The 17,236-nt window shown below is 42.2% G+C and overlaps 1 protein-coding gene across 1 annotated transcript in view; it reads left to right on the top strand.

Annotated features, from left to right (window-relative positions):
• The window catches only part of TENM3 (teneurin transmembrane protein 3), a 177,359-nt gene extending 174,515 nt beyond the window's left edge, over positions 1-2,844 (top strand). The window contains exon 27 of the mRNA XM_063136114.1: positions 1,598-2,844. Coding sequence (XP_062992184.1) covers positions 1,598-2,353 — 756 coding nt within the window. The 3' untranslated portion in view covers positions 2,354-2,844. The remainder of the gene's footprint in view (positions 1-1,597) is intronic.
• Positions 2,845-17,236: the final 14,392 nt, after the last annotated feature.

The following is a 17,236-nucleotide window of genomic DNA, read 5'->3' as shown; positions in this document are numbered from 1 at the left end:
TGCTGGAAGTCGAAGAAAAGTATCGGGGAAGGATCTACATGGGGAAACCATGAGCACAGGGGATTTCAGCACGCACACAAGCACAGGCCCCTTTGCCTATTTCACTTTTGCCTCCTGCCTATTGACATATGATATATATAGATATGTGTGTCTTATGTGCTGCCGCCACACATAGGCCTGTCTTCCTATCCTATTAATGGGGCAATTTTGTGCAGGGCACTGATAAACCCTCTAAAGAGCTGCAGCAAGCTTTAGAAAGCTGCCTTTGTCACCGAGTTGTAATACACAGCCAGAGAGCTCCTGCAAACGGCTTATTTGGTGGTGATGGCGTGATTCACAGGAACACAGGAAGCTGCCTTATACTGAGTCAGACCATTGGTCCATGATGCCCAATATCATTGACACTGACTGGCAGCGGCTTTCCAGGGCTTCAGGCTAGACTTTTTCCAACCCTACCTGGAAATGCCAGGGATTGAACCTGTGATCTCGTGACCTTTTCTACTTGCTTAAATACCTGTTTCACTGGGAGATGGAGTGACAGGCACTGTTGTTAGAACAAAACTAATATATAGTTACTGCCCCCTTGGACAGCAACACAGAACAGTTTGAGAGCCTGTCCACAAACTTATGATTATCAGCTAACAGGTGAAAGCCCAGTTGTATGAAATATCTGCCATAACTTCGCTATTAGGGATAGAGTTCAGTCTGTGGATGTTTTACCAAGTGATCAGCTCATAGTTTAATAAGAAGCTCATGTATATAACTTGGCCACTGGAGAAGGTGTGTTATGCTTAGGTTAAATGTTCAAGTTAAATGATAACTAACCTATAACAGGCTTAGCACCTCCCAGCTTGTATTCCATGACTGGATAATGTTAGATTATAGGAGAAAATAATACCCGATAGCTGAACCCTAGTAACAAGTCCAGTGCAGTTATTACATGAGTGGAATAAAGTATGAGCAAGCAAATGCTGTCATCGTAGGCCTGTTTTCATTTCTGCAGGTGTGGAGAAAAATTGCTGGAAATCTACAGATTAAAGATAGGTGTAATAATCCTCTCAAACAATTTTTAATGTCTCTAGGGAAAGTTTTCTCTGTGTGAGCATATGCAGGTCTAAATAAGATGTCTTTATTTTAGCTCCTTGTCTACCTCTGTAGCCTTTAGCAAGCCACTTAATGACTGCCTCCATTTCCTCATCTGGAAAATGTTTATGATTCTGCTTTGCACAACTGTTTTTATGATGTATTTATTAACATATGAAATACCTGTGTAAATGCCAATTAAATGTAATGATCCTCCATGTACCAGCTTTCACGATTTATTTGGAGTGATTCACTGCAAGGATTTATTATTATTATTAATAATAATTTTTCTTGTATTTTCAAAGAGATAAAAATGAGAACAACACTGGAACATTATCAAACAAAATTGCAGTTGTAACAGTGGAATCCAGTATGTGGATTCAATTAACTCTTTGGCAGTGTCAGTGGTGGCATATCCTATTGTCTGCTCCAGGCACCACGCCAATAAATGCTGACTGTTGGAATCTAAGGGCTACAGATGGTTTGTAAAACTTCTGTCTGTTCTTGTTTTCAGCCAATTTCTGGAGTGCAACAACAAGTGGCAAGGCAAGCAAAGGCTTTCCTGTCCCTAGGAAAGATGGCAGAAGTCCAGATCAGCAAGCGCAGACCCGGTGGCGAGAAATCATGGCTGTGGTTCGCGACTGTGAAGTCTCTGATTGGAAAAGGGGTTATGCTGGCTGTCAATCAAGGCAAAGTGCAGACTAATGTACTCAACATTGCAAATGAGGATTGTATCAAAGTGGCAGCTGTTCTGAACAACGCGTACTACCTAGAAAACTTGCATTTCACTGTCGAAGGGAAGGACACACACTATTTCATCAAGACCACCTCACCAGAGAGTGACCTGGGCACGCTGAGACTGACAAGCGGCCGGAAGGCCCTGGAAAATGGCATCAACGTCACTGTTTCCCAGTCCACCACGGTAGTGAACGGCAGGACTCGTAGGTTTGCTGACGTTGACATGCAGTATGGCGCGCTGGCTCTTCACGTCCGCTACGGCATGACTCTCGACGAGGAGAAGGCACGGATATTGGAGCAGGCGAGGCAACGGGCCCTTTCCAATGCCTGGGCCAGAGAACAACAAAGAGTGAGAGACGGAGAGGAAGGTGCGAGGTTGTGGACAGAAGGGGAAAAGCGGCAACTGCTCAGTGCTGGCAAAGTCCAAGGATATGATGGGTACTATGTACTCTCCGTGGAGCAATACCCCGAATTAGCAGACAGCGCTAACAATATACAGTTCCTGAGGCAAAGTGAGATTGGAAAGAGGTAACACCTTGGTGGAGCCTGGGCTGCCAAAGAGACAGACTCTGTGCCAGTTGTCTTCTAAGAAGGAGACCAAATTGTTTTGCTGCATTACTACTTGAGCCTAAACGTACACCTTTGCTCAGATTTTTCTGTAGCACAATCTGAATAGACTCTACATGAAAGAGAGAGCCTTCCAGAAGAATGATATTGCTAAAAAGAAAAAAAAACTGGGGTGGGTTTTTTTTCCTGAATGACCTTAAAGGTGATCTGCTTTAAAGAATATGTTTACATATGCATATCGCTGCACTCAAGTTGGACTGAAAGTATTAAAAGAAAGACCTGAAGGGTTTGCAACAGGCTGCCTATTCCTTTGAGGCACTGTCTTTTAACCAAGAAACAGATCCGTACAGTGTTTCCAAATATTACTAAATTGTTGACCTTTGCATACAAGAAATAGTCTCCTTCTCCTCCTCCTCCTCCTCCTCCTCCTCCTCCTGCTCCTCCTCTCTCTCGCTCTCTTCCTCTCTCTGCATAGGATGTGGTATATATCTCTGTTCATTTTAAAATGTGGGGCAAAGATTCTTGTTTATGGACACCCGGGTGGCTTTAAACTGTGCTGCTTTCTAAAAGGACATTGGCACAAGCAATTTATGCTACATTGGGAATTTAATAATGGATTTTACAATGATAACGGGGTTTGCCTTGGGGGGAAATGGCAAGTAGAATCCTTGTCACAGAGAAGCAAAGGAAACCTTGATTTTTTTTGTAAATTATGTGAGACAAGTTGTTTATGGATTTTTATATGAATTACAATTTACTGTACATCAAATATTAGTCTCAGAGGAGTTAATTTATGTAAAGTGTTTAAAAAAGGTTTATACTTAAAATAAAATGATAAAAATGTGCAGTGTGTGAATTTTTTTAAAGGAATTGCACCTTTTGTTATGTTATAGCTGTACAGTATAAAGAGTTATATTGTAGAGATATAACAGTGTATAACTAATGGACAGAAGTGTTAATATTTTTGTATTAGCTTTAAAATGGTGCATTTTTCTCTTTCGATCACTCCTGCGAAGGGATGGAGTGGTCCTAAATTCGTACGTAATCGGGCTCTAGTTCCTTTCCCTTTCTCTACCTTTGCTTGGCCCCTCAGCCAGCAAAAGTCTCACCACTCCCTGCTAGGAGGGAAAGTCATTTATTGTGGTAGAAGTCTTTTGTAGGCCAGGCTTGCCTTTGTCCTCTACCAGCCCTAAGGGTGTATTTATTCCTTTTGCAGCTCTATTATCCATTTTTGAATGTGGGATGTGAAGCTGTGTTAGGTGATGAAAAGAACAATCCTATACACGTTTACTCAGAAGTGAATCCCATTGTGTTCTACTGGGCTTACTCTCTAGTGCTTGAGTTTAGGATTGCAGCCTCAGGTGCTCAGCAAATGTGCATGAATGGCAAGATGATGGAGCTCCCGCCCCCATACTTTCATCACCTCAGGGGCAGGGCTTCCGCCTTTGTCTTCTCTGTGAAAGAGACTTTTCAGTGTTTCACTGGAAGAAAGCAGAAACCTAGCAGCCCTTGTAAAATGGATAGACAGATGAATGATTAAACAAATACCCTAGCCTTTAAACCTCTTGTCCACCAAAAAGGGCCACTATGAACTTTGAAAGGGGAAAGAGAAAGAATTTTAGCTTAGTGCGTAATACACATCAGAAGGCTAACATACAGTTCAGAAAGACTTGCCCCTAAGGGCAGCCCAATCAAATGCTTTAGGACTTGAGATGTGTAGACAGCAGAGCTTAACCTGGGTCATAGCGTAGCCCTTTCAAACCAGGTTGTTGTACCGGGTCTCTGCTGTGAACCTTCTGAAGTGACAATTATGGGGAATGTTTCTGAACATGTTCCAAGTGCATCTATTCCATTGCTGAATAATCACCATCTGCTGTCCCACATCTGGGGAGGAAATAGAGCTTCCATGCCAAATGGTGGGGGTTTTCTAGCGGTCTTGACCTCCTCCCCCACCCAAGCATCTCATTTTTTAAAAACAAATCAACCACTGAGAGACAACTATGTCTCATGGATCTTACTATGCCTGAAAACTGCTTTCAGAGGGATCTACATCATTCTATTTCAGTAGCACAAAATTCACTTACTTTCCCAACATTCTGAGATTCTTAGCTTCCTGTTTTTTGAAAAATCTACCCCTCAGACATAGGAAACATTTTTTAAAAAAAAATAGCAGCCACATGTGTAGCTCAGGCTTCATGTGCCAGGAAATCAGCACTAAAGCATTCCTTGATTCCCCTCATCAATTTTTATAAATGTACCCGTTCTAAAATGTCCACTACTTGCAATTGGAATGGATCGTGCATGATTAAAAATGCATACAAATTTTTTTTTGGCATCATTTGTAAGTGGGGAGGGAAAAGACAAAAGAGATACAGCATTAATTTAGGGATGCTCCTTCCCACTTCTCTCAGTATTTTTGAGTGAAAGCCCTTGTACCTATGTGCCATTTTCAGCAGCAAAATATTTTAAAATATTACTTTGGAAGATATGGTTACTTTTCATTGTGCTGTACTCAATATTCAGAATGGTAATAAATGGCAGGTAAATGTGTCTTATACAGGGAGCAATGTGGATAGAATAAAAATAGTTTTCTAACTGCTTTCTGCACTGGGATTCTATCATATTATTTGTGCTCTTAACTCCACAGTAGGAATCTTGTCAAACAGGCTGTGAGTAGGTCAAGCAAGTTACTGAAGCCAAATTATCAGTGCTGTTCTTATATCGGCGTTCCCCCTTGGGTAAAACCTATGGAAATGCTGACAGTTATAACAAAAGTTATTTTATTACATTTAAAAGTGGAAATAAATAGCTAGGTTGTTTTTATTTTTCAACCATCAAGCAACCCAAATTTAGAAACTGGGATTCACGAAAATTGCTGATGAGTTCCATTGTTTCCCATCTTATCTTAAACACGGGAAACGTAAAAGGTGTTTACAGTTCTGTTAGACAGGATTTCAACAACACTGTATCAGAGCGCTGCGAACGCTATTTGTGGAATTAGGCACATATTCAAAAATGTAGTGGAATGTTATTCTGTGGATTACTGCAAAAATACCGTGTGTATAACATGTCAGAATGGATCTAAAAAGCCTCTACTTGATGTGTCCTTGCTCATTCCGCCAGATTTTGGCACTGGTAACCTGCAATCTAAAGTATCGTTTGGTGCTCAAGTTAAATGAAGGCCAATTGGCAGCGTTGTTAGTAGGTATATAATAGGCCCTTTTCATACTTTTTAAAAAACCTCTTTCTGATATGAACATAATCTTACATGAGGCAGTGACTATGGGGAATATGTAAACAAAGGATCTTTTTATAGAACAACAACAAGAAGAAAAATTGTATTAAAATAATTAGCCTCCAAAAAACAAAAAGGAGATTCAGAGTATTTTAGGCAAAGCCAGTCAAAATGCTTTCATGCTATTTTGAAATGTAAATTTTTGTCTGATTTGTATTGTTCTTTTAATTTGCCTTCCTAACTTTATATGTGTCCTGAATTTTTCCACAACTTGATGACTATAGATTGCATCTAGGCTTTCCAATAAAAGCCAAGCCAATGTGTCTGTGTTTAGATTTGTTTTCTTAACTATGTGTGTCAGACATTATAACTGTGTTATTGCTTTTCTGTTTCTACTTGTAGATGCAAAGTGATCTGATTGTACTAGTATTGATTCATTTGCTACACAATTGGGAGTTGTTTCCCGCCCCCTCTGCCCAGTGGCTCAGACTGCTAACTCAGCAAGGCAAAAGGCAAATTACTCCATGGGATCTCTAGTGGCCTACTTTCCAGAAACATTAACTACACCTCACATAGTTAAGCATTGCGAAGTTAAGGGAAGAGGACTTGCAGACCTGTTCCCTCTCCTCTTTAAAAAAAAAACAGGACTTAATAAAAGCAGCTGATTAGAAATAACCAGTTTGGCACTGGTAGTTTTTCACATCCTGGAGATCTTTCAATCCACATTTACACCATCTCACTGGAAAATGCAGCCTTCAAACCACTCTGTGAGTATGTGTATACATATGACAACAGCATGGTTTGATGTTAGTTAGAATAGGCAGGCTTCATCACGTTAGCTTTGTAGTGACAACTGCAACTTGATAACATGTTGATCCAGCACAAATCAGGTCACTATGTAGCTAAGTGTGACTTATTTTTTTAATAAAATACTTGCTGGTTACAGGGCTTGGAATTTTTACAGTGAGAGAAACTAGTCCTCCATTTTACAAGGAAAATATTGTTTCTCCTGTAATTATTCATAGCTTTTTATAGAGTAACGAATGAATGCTTTAACAATAATACTTCACACTTCTATAGTGCTTCAGAGTGTTCTAAGTGCTTCACATCCATTATCTTGTAATTCTTATAACAAACGTGCACCATAGGTCTGTTTTATTATCCCACATTGCAGATAGAAGAAAGGTGGAGGGGGGGCGGGGAGGAACTGAGAGACATGCCTGAGGCCACCAAGTGATGGCAGAGATCAGATTTGATCCATGAACTTCCTGATTTGTAGCCCAGTCTCTCAGCTACAATGCAACACCAGCTCACAACAGAGTCATAAAACAAAATACCAAGGCATCTCTAAAATTTGTTTTCAAAATTATATCTTTGAGAACAAAAAGAAGGTCACAAATGCAGTTAATAGCAGAGATGCCAAATAACCACACCTGTTAAAGCATCATGTATGAAACATTCATGGACCTTCCTTGACTACCTATGGGTCCCAAAATCTGGATTTTGGCATGAAAGTAGCGAAGAATGCAAATTGGCAATTATTTTAATAAATGGGGCAATCCTCCTGATTTGAAAATGCTTGTGCTACTCGTTCCCTCCCCAATTAATGTTTCCTTTCTAGGGGCCACTGGGCTAGGATAGTGCCACAGGATAAGCCATGACATTCTAAACACTGATGTAAGAGCACAATACAAGCTTGTGCTGGAACACAGTTCCAGCTTCAGGATAGCAACAACATTTGGGGCTTGAAATATAGAGCAATATCTGATGACGTTCTAACCCATTTAGGATGACCATCAAAAGCAAAATACGTTAAAACTCTAGCAGTGTCAGTTATGGTTGTTGCTTCATACCTCAGCAGCAGACCATTTTTGGGGTGTGGATCAGTTCACGTGACCAGATTAGAGTGGATCCAGAGCCAGACGTGGTGAAGTGATATGAATGTGGTACCAGAAATACAGCTTAAAATTCAATCTACACTCTGAAGAGCTGTACCTTGTAGGTCGGTAGAGTTGTGAGCTTATGGTGATGAAGCCACACTAATCACTTCATCACCTGCCAAACAACCTACAGCCCACATCAAAGTCTCATTAAGTATTGAAGAAGGTAGGTGGCACCAATTGTCTCTTGTTCCTTTAAGGAACTTTAAAATCATGCTTGTAACTAAAGAAGAAAAGCAACAAAACAGCTGCAGAGGGCCCAGTGAAGATCAGCAAGGGGGTTAACCCTTCACACCCCTTCACACACCTCCACTGAAAATCAACCCCAAAGGGCAGAAAGCAGGAATCGCCCCCAAAGCAGGAAAATGGTATAGGCAGAAAAGGTTAAAAAAAAAGGGGGGGGGAGGACATGCTGTGGTCCTGATCCAGATTGGGACCACCACAATTCCTTTTGCTAAGAAGAAAAGAGAATGGCTAGTTATAAAGTAGATTATAAAAGCGCATGTTCAACAGAACATGCTGTTTGGCCCTAAATCCACTGTTAGATGCAGAATGGGCTCAGACCAATCCTGTGTACCAAGCTCTTTCATTTGACAGATGATTGGTTAGGGAATTGAGGTTGTGACACTCCAAATTTGCTCTGGGTTAGGAACAATAATCAGCACTATTAACTCTATTTGGCCTCTGAAGCAATGGCATGGACTCAGCTTATAACTCAGCAAGCTCCATAGACCACCCATGTACTAACAGTCCTTAAACTGTTAAAAAGTTATTTTGGCAATGTGAGTTCTTGGTATTTGCTCACAACACTCAAACTCTCTTTGTCTTATGGTTCAGTGTGCTGGCACCCTGATGAATAAGCATTGCTTTTAAATGTAAATGTCTAGCCAGCAGACGGAAACTTTTTAAAATGTGCCTCTGGTGTAATCTGTAGGGCTCAAAATGGAAGGCCAGTCAGATCGAAGTAATCGTGGGGAGGATTTTAAAGGTGGTTTTTATTGTTACAAACCAGTCTTCTGTCTTTGAAATACTTGGCACTTGCACTGCAAAACGTTCAGGAGGCGAAAACTATCTGGAGAAGATCTGCATAACTATACATGCAATGGTGTTTGCATTTATGTAAGCATAAATGTGAAGACATTTATAGAACACAATATTGCTGTTGGTTTACAGAATGTAGACTGCATATATAATACTCCCCAAAATTACATACAGATGTTAACGTTGCTATCAAACTGACAAATTGCATTTTTCACGGCACAGTACTTCAATATCACTTTCATACAAAATGGTCTGCTTTTCCACCGCATCGTTCAAAAAACACCCAATTGTATCCAGCAACTAGAGGTAACTTTAAGAACTAGGTTGTGCCTTCAGTGGTAAGGAACGCAACATTAGATTGCGCAGTCACTGTGCTTTCCACTCATTCTTCCTCTGATTTATGTTGTGCCAGAGAGCAGGCAGTGTATGTGTGGGTGGGGGTGGGGGGGGGAGAAGTAAGGTGGAGCCAGGCATGGGTAGAAGGTGCAGCAATTGCACAATCCTCACAGCAGCATTAACATTAAAGGCAATGCCCAGTTCTCTTTGTAACAACTGGGCCAGGGATACCAGGGACTAGTAGCTTAGGTTGCGTATAGCCAATAACTAATAGAAAGCAATAGCAGTTGCTTTTTCCTCTTCCCCCACGTTATTGCTAGCGGGACACCACCCCTGATCGAACAATGGCAGGATGAAAACCAAGAACATAATGGAAATGGCTGCAGGGGAAAAGGCCTTTTTTCCTGAATTTCAGTTGCTTCTCTGGTCAATCAATGGAGTGATGAAGAGCAGGTGAAGAGCAGCTCCTTGTCTAGCCAATTCCACCACTACAGGGAACTTGTATAGAGTTTTGGGAAATACTGAGGAAAAGAGCAATATACCATTCCAAGGGAAACTGGGTTTTTTTTTTAAAAAAAATGGGAACACTTTCTTGAAGTGGCAGCACACTGCAAGATAGGAGAGGGCAGCCTTGCACTTTTAAAAACAGGCCATGTGATAAACATTATGCACTTATCTAGATAATGCATGCCTATGTATGGCTGTTCATCAGCAGGACCATCAGGGAAACTGTTGCATTTCCCTTTTTAAAGTATCTGTTCATCCTTTTCCCTACTTCGAGAAAGATCAGAAATGTAACCTATTCTAAGCCTGGGAAGGGGAGGTACATTACCACCAGTGATGTCACTGTGACTATCCAACAGGCGTGTGCAGAATCTGTGGCAAGATCTCTTGGAGATGTACCACTTGGCTGCTAATGTTCTTTTCCCATGATACAAAAAGATGCAGAAACAGTTTGGTCACACATCATGGTAGGACACACGCAAACACAACAACGAATGTGTGCATTTTGGGTGACAATACCCAAAATGCACGTTATTGTCTGCTTGTTACCCAGACTTACAGTGGCAGTAAAAAAAAAAAGAAGGTAGGTCAGGGGTCCCCAAAGGGGTCCCCACTGTGCCCATAAGGCCAGGCTGAGGTGCCCACCAAGATAGATATAGGAGTCAGAGCGAGAGAGAGAGAGAGAGAGAGAGAGAGAGAGAGAGAGAGAGAGAGGAGCCAGAGTGGATTGTGCACAGACAGGGTGTGCATTCACACACACACGGGCCACTCCTAACTTTTTTTATTGTTCCCCACACCCCTACAGCAATCTATTTGTTGTGACACCCAGGGCATTTTTTCAAAATGCCAAATGTGCCCATGGGCTCAAAAAGGTTGGAGACCTTAAGGTAGGTGTTCATGGCCAGAGAAACTCTCCATTAACTCTGGCTATCCTATATGCAGCCTTCCCTGTATGGTTCAAGGGAAGGACTTGATGTACATGTGTAAATGACATGTCACTGTACAATTATACTTGCACCATATACAAACACAGTACATATAATAACCTTAAACATGAATATAGCCACCTATAGCAACATACCTGCACCTGCTCCATCCAGATGTTCACTGGACTCTCTTGTATAAGCACAAGCCTACCCAGGCGGTGGGGTGGGGGGAAGAGATACCATGTGTGTATCAATGGATTGGATTTTTTTGTGCAACCAATGGGTTGGACTATGTGCACAATATTACAGTATAATGGGAATCTTCATGGTTTAACCTTAGATTTTTAGGGCAATGGTTTACTTCTAAATTAAGCCAACGTCTAAATTAAGGTAGGGTGCAATCCTATGCATGTTTAGACAAAAAAAGTCCTACAATTCCCAGCATCCCCCAGCCAGCATTGTGCTTTTAATGTCTTTTCTGTGCTCCTTAATGTTATTGTAGCTTTTTGGTAGAAGGATCATTTTTCCCACCACCTACCCCGCTGCATTCAGTGCTTCTGTAAGTAGAGTTCCCTTAATGTTAATTGATAATATATTTTAGGTAACTTGAGTAAATCTTTTCATTTAGTGATTTGACCAATAATTATGTCATTGAGGAACAGGGATTCCTGGAGTCCTGTGCAGGAGGGAAAAAGTGGATTTGAAACTGCCAATGATGTAATTGTAAAGTTTAGGGCAAACAGGTTCTACAAAGCCAAAACATTCAATGCCTTTGGGACCAAGATGAGGGAAATATTCTGAAGGTATGATTGAAGCTACCACACAGAGAGAAGCTGGTTTGATTGCCTCATAAGCCTCTTAACTGCAAGTAAATACATTGCTCCCTCGAAACTTCACATACTGAAAATTTAAAAGAAACAAAGCACAGTTGAATACTGGAACTCTTTACCTTAACACTATTAATGAATAATTCCTCTACCTTAGCACTGGCGGAATGTTCCAAGAGGTGAAATTGCAGGATCTAATTAATCCAAGACACTTAGAAACGGAACCCTCACACTTGACCTGCTGGGAATGTGCTGTTTCCATCCCTCATTGAAACTGTCCCCATACAATTTGGTAGGCAATGAAAGCAATAGGTTTTCCACAGGAATTACTCTAAAACCTATCAGGTTTAATAGATAATGGAAGCCTTCCCCAGGGTTGCTTGTTTTAAAGCCATTGCAGAGAATTGCACAGCAGAGACAGAATTGTCTGTTACGTTTTGTAGCCAAAAGATGGTTCTCACTTGCATGCCATATGACGGTTCAAGGAGTGTCCACAACACAGTATGAACTCGTGTTGTGCACATGACAGAACTGACATGTGGAAGCCTCTAACTGACTAGTGGTGGCAATTCGCGTGTAGCTATTGCCATGAGCATCCTCACTGCATTGACCATGCCAAATCTCCATAAAATCTGTAAAGGGACAGACTGAAAATCCATCCGTATTTTCAGAGAAACAACCAACATAAGGAACAATTTAAAGTGGTCTCTAAATGGGGGCAATTTATTGTGCATTGGCCCTCGGGTCAAAATGAAATTCCATTATACACATACCCCACTGTTTCTGTTGCTGAGAAATCCTAAAGAAGCTCTTGAAACGATCCGTCAACAAGTTTATACATAAAACTGATTGTGCACACAAGCCTGCCTCCCCCCCCCCCCCCCGGTTACATCTATTTTGGCACAGATTCAACAAAGGCTGCAGTGGAGCCAGCCTCCCCACAGAGTGTAAAGAGCAGAGGGTCTCTACAGCAATGCCAGGATCCCTTCCTGCAAAAGTGGTTTCTGGGTCTCCTAGGTTGCAATCCTATGCACCCCTAAATTGGGAGTCCCTTTCTCTGTGAATCCACCTGCTTCCTCATCAGTGATTAGGCTGCCCGTCAGCCTTTGATTTTAGAGGCTATCCAACACTTCTGCCCCTCTTTCCCTTGTTCCAACACTTACAATTTCCAGCCAACCGGCAGTCAGTCCAAAACAGCTCTGCCCCTCCCACTTTTCAGCCAAGGCCATTCCTGCCCCATTTAAGCACCGTTTAAAGGCCCAGAAGTAACAAAAGGGTGTGTAATTCTGTCACAAATGCACTTTCAAAGTAGAAAGCTATATATATAAAAGCAATTTCCTCTGGATTTTGATTATGGGATTTCAGAGGTGTTGATTTTAAAAGGGTCCTTGAAAACCAAAATTCCAGCTCAAATGAAGAGCTCTTGCAGTAGCAGCCGCTTTAAAATGCTTCCTAAACGTGCAAATCATTTCTGGCATGGCTCCTTCTGCTTTCCCTTGTAGACAATGAGCTCAAATGGGAAAAGCCTCAGACCAGCTGGGGAGCAGCCTGCAGCTAATCTCGCCACAAGCACAACCAGTCCAGCTTGTTCCCGTCAAAAGACATTAAACACTTGGGGGGACCCCTGAAAACAGGACTGGGACTTCCAACCTGAATCATTTGTCCTGACACCAACAACCTGAGTAGAGAGGGTTAGGTAGGTCTTGAAAGGAGCCTGTATTTTTAATGCCATTTAAATTGCATGTGCCCCCTGCAGGTTATGCAAATTGGCACACTGTTAATATGATGTCTGATCGAATCATAAACAGGCCTTTGCCCCATAAAGAGCCTTATTGCTCATCAGTCATCACTCCATACTGGCTCTACCACAAATGTGACGCCAGCCCCCCCTAGTGGAGAAGCGTTCAGAAGAGACTCCAAAAGTGGCTGGGGAAAGGGGGGGGGGGGCTGGTGCCATTGGAGCCGAGTCTGCATTTCCTTTGCTATTGTTCGAAGAATTCTAATTATCCTGCATTTTAACAGCTTACCACTGCCCACAGAGTTTCACAAATAAAGGCTATTACTGCTGCTTCATGCTTCAGCTCACTGATGCCTGGGCCTTGCAAAAATAAAAAATAAAAATCACTCCCTCAAGATTTCTTTTCACCTCAAGCAGAAACTTCGTCAAACCACGTTCCTCTCGCCTGGCAGATCAAAATGGAGCTGGCTGCCAAGAATTGTTTTCTGGTCAGTTGAGTGTCACCGGCCCCGGCCCAGACACCTCTCAGCACTTTGTGAACTGTGCCACGGCATCTATTTAGTGGTTCAGAAGCTCAGCCCACCAGGCAGTGAAGAGGACAGAGGAGTGTAACACAACACATGACAAGTGGGATGCAGGGGAACAGCCGCCACGTCATTCTGAAAGACAAGCAGGTGAAAGACAAGCAGGACACCGGCCCTATCTCTTCCAAAACCCAAAGCATAGAGATGTCGCTAGCAGCGCCATCTTTCTTTCTTAGTCTAGAGTAAGTGTAGAGGCCCTGAGGTAGTTTAGCACCCCTGTCTGGGTGTAGGAAGCTTTTAACTTTCCCCTCTGTGGTTCCAATCCAGATCATACCACCACCACCACCCCTGCAATATATATTGCCAAATAGTGATTTCTCTGGCAATATATACATCCAATCTGTACTGGGACTACAGCAGGCAAGAAAGGGTTAATGCCCCTAAACCAACCAACCAACCTCCCCCCGCAAATGCTTGGGTCCTGATCCAGATTCTAGAGTAAAACAGAAAAATGCTAGATCCACCTTTAAAGTAATGTGTGCTTTGGCCGTCAGACTCTGAGCAAACGGAACTGCCCTTCTCCCTTACACATCCACAAATGCCCACAGGTAGATTAAAGATAGTCCTACCGATTTAGATGTCTCTGGAAACTGAATACTGAGCAAACTCAGCTCACAGCTACTGAGTCTTCAGCTTCTTGAAACTACAAAATTACTCCAGAAACCAGGAGTTGTGCTGGTTGGAACTGTTTCAATTTCACTCAAAATCAAAGACAAACCAACCAACTTGTATTGAAATATGGGGTTCTTTTATTTCATAACCTACCAAAATCCAGCTGAGGCCCTGTCCAGGACTGCACCCAGGAAACAATCATGCAACATTTAGGCTTGTGCTAAGTCAAGCATAAGGTGTCCCATGCCCCCCCCCAAACTATGAACGTGTGAGGTGGTAAATGCCCCCCCAACAAAAAATGACCTCATAGTAGGGATGCTACACCAGCTTCCCCCAAGCAGGTGTTCATGCTGGTGAGGGATAATGGGAGTTGTAATCCAACACACCAGGAGGGCACCAGGTTGTGGAAGTGGGCAAAAAGTAGATCTCCAGATGTTGGCCATGTTAGCAAGGGATTTTGGGAATTGAAGTCCAAAACTTCTAGAGAACTAGCTACTGCCCATCCCTGTTCTACACAATAGCTGTAATGTATGTCACAGGCAAGAGATGACAAGCACCCCTCAAGTTGCTGTTAACATTCTGCATATGACCCTGCCAAGCCACACAGGTATTTTTCTATAGTGTGCTGGAATGACACACTTTCCCCTTTAAGGCCACCATCACAGTGGGGAGGAAGGCATCGTTCCCGAAGGCAAGTCATCCTGGAGGAGCGTCATTTCCCACCACCACCACCACCACTGCTCCAATCGGGGTCTTAAAGGGAAAAACATGTAATTGCTGGACGTTATAGAAAAGGCCCCAATTGGAGCAGGGGTGGGGGCGGATGACACACGTTCTCCTCCAATCAGGGCTTTTAAGGTGGCAGGGGGAATGATGCACTTCCTGGAGGTACCAGAAAGCTGCTTTCCCACCCACCCCCACAGGCTGTCCCCTTTTTGGTTTCCCAAATATGGTCACTCAACCTGGGACAGCTCCACGATGGTGGCTGCGTCATATAAACGACCTGCCGCCATTGCAGATCCACCCCGGGGCTTTCCCCTTGTCAAGATGTACTCCTGGTGCCTACTTACAATCTTTTTAGTGCCAGGTGAAAACATTTGTATTTTCCCAGGCATCTTAACATGGGCTTGCTTTCAGCTTTAAGTGGTTTGGGGTGCAATGCTATGCATGCTAAGACAGAAAGAACTCCTACCACTCCCAGCATTTCTCAGCCAGCATGCTGGGAGTTGTAGGACGTTTTTCTTTCTAAATGTACGTAAGATTGCCCCCAGAATAGTTGTTTTAAAAGGATATTGCTGTTTTTATGTTCTTGATGGTTTAAAATTTCATATACTTGTTTTTAATGTTCACTGTTTTTAAACTTCTGTAAACCGCCCATAGAGCTTCGGCTATGGGGCGGTATATAAATATAATAAAATAAATAAATTAATGTTAAATTGTTGATTTAATCATGTTTTATTACGACAGTGTCCTGAAATCTGATTCGGGTGAAGGGCTGTATATAAATGCTTTAAAGAAATAAAATAATACTTTACAACCTGGCTCAAGGAGGAAATGTAGCCCTGCCAACTATGTAGCTGGCTCTTGTCCTGCAAGAGCCCTGCCTGCTATGTGTTCCAGCATGAAAATTACTGCAGGAGGCCTGCTTGTCCAGCTCCCTAAACTAGAGCCAGGCAGCTGTTTCCTAATGGAACGGACTCAACCAAAGACTGTAAGCAATAACCTTCCATCCATGGTCACAACAGCAACACTGTAGTAGGTGGGGCACTAATTAAACACTACCACATGTGTCCCTGAGGCTGAACAGTGGTTTTCCCTTTGATTTCTGGTGTCTGACACATCGCTAACAGCGTATTATCACTACTGTATAGTGGGTATTATGGCTTTTTATAGCATCTCACATCTTAATGTGGGAATCAATTTAAAGTCTAAACATACCAACCCCTCTGGAAGGTGGCTGTTATACTGTCTCCAGCCAAGTGTCCATATACACACACACTGCACCGAAGCCACTTAATTTGCTTAACATCAGCTCACTAGCAATTAATATGCTCGCCATAACAAGGTCCATAAAAAATTGCTAGCAGTGGGGGAGTGGAATGATTATAAAAAAAAATTCCCCCTTTCAGCAATACCGTCTATAGTTTGAGTACTGTCAAATCTTTTTAGAAGCGGAAAAAGACGCTGAGCTGCATCTGAACAGCTGTTGTTTACTGAAGCAATAATTAGCAACAGGGATGGAGTTAAAATACCTGCTACCTGATATAAAAGCAAAACAACGCACACATGCGTGCACATACACACACACACACACACACACACACACACGTGACCCTGACCTCCCAGCTAGCCAAATCAAAACAACCCACAATACAAAGAATAAGCTGTTGCTGAGGTTTCTTAATTTGTTTTATTAAACATTCAAAAGCCTCCCACGCTACTGCACACTGCTCATTTAGGGAAACCTGCTTGGTGCCACATAATTAAATTCAAGTCATCCCACTTGACTTTGCTCTGCCTCTCTGGATAATTATTAGTTCAATGTGAGAATGTTTGGATTCACAGGGCCATACTAGTTCACCTTCACCAAGTAACATTTGCTTAGGCAACACCTTCACCAGGTAACATGTAGTCGCAAAAAGAGCAACCTTGTGTGAAACAAAAATATTCGTGAGAGTCTATTCATCAAGGTGGGCAGATCTGGGTTCATATTGATTTGCCAACATTGAAGTTCATCTATTCTACAGAATAGGCAACCGGGAGCCGATTAGTAGATTGACTACTAATGAAGCATTTATTGTATGCTCATGATTGCTTACCCATAGTTTTTTATGGGTTCTTTAGAAAACATTGTGCTCCTACAGTTTTACTTCTGTTTTTTAAGAGTACTTCTCTGTTGTTGTTGAAATAATTGGGTATTATTTCTGGGAGCAAAAGAACTACATGTGTATTTGTGCAATTCCATTATAATACAGTGCCACCTAGAGGTTATGTAGCAGAAAAGCGGTAAAGGAAAAAGCTCTTTGTGTAGAGATTTCAATTATGCAATGAAACCAAAACTAGATACAGCAGCAATTAACAAGCTCCAATAGTAAAGCTGAATAT

Source organism: Elgaria multicarinata, chromosome 10 (genome assembly GCF_023053635.1).
Source record: "Elgaria multicarinata webbii isolate HBS135686 ecotype San Diego chromosome 10, rElgMul1.1.pri, whole genome shotgun sequence".
NCBI lineage: Eukaryota > Metazoa > Chordata > Lepidosauria > Squamata > Anguidae > Elgaria > Elgaria multicarinata.
This window is presented reverse-complemented; position numbering and strand designations above follow the sequence as displayed.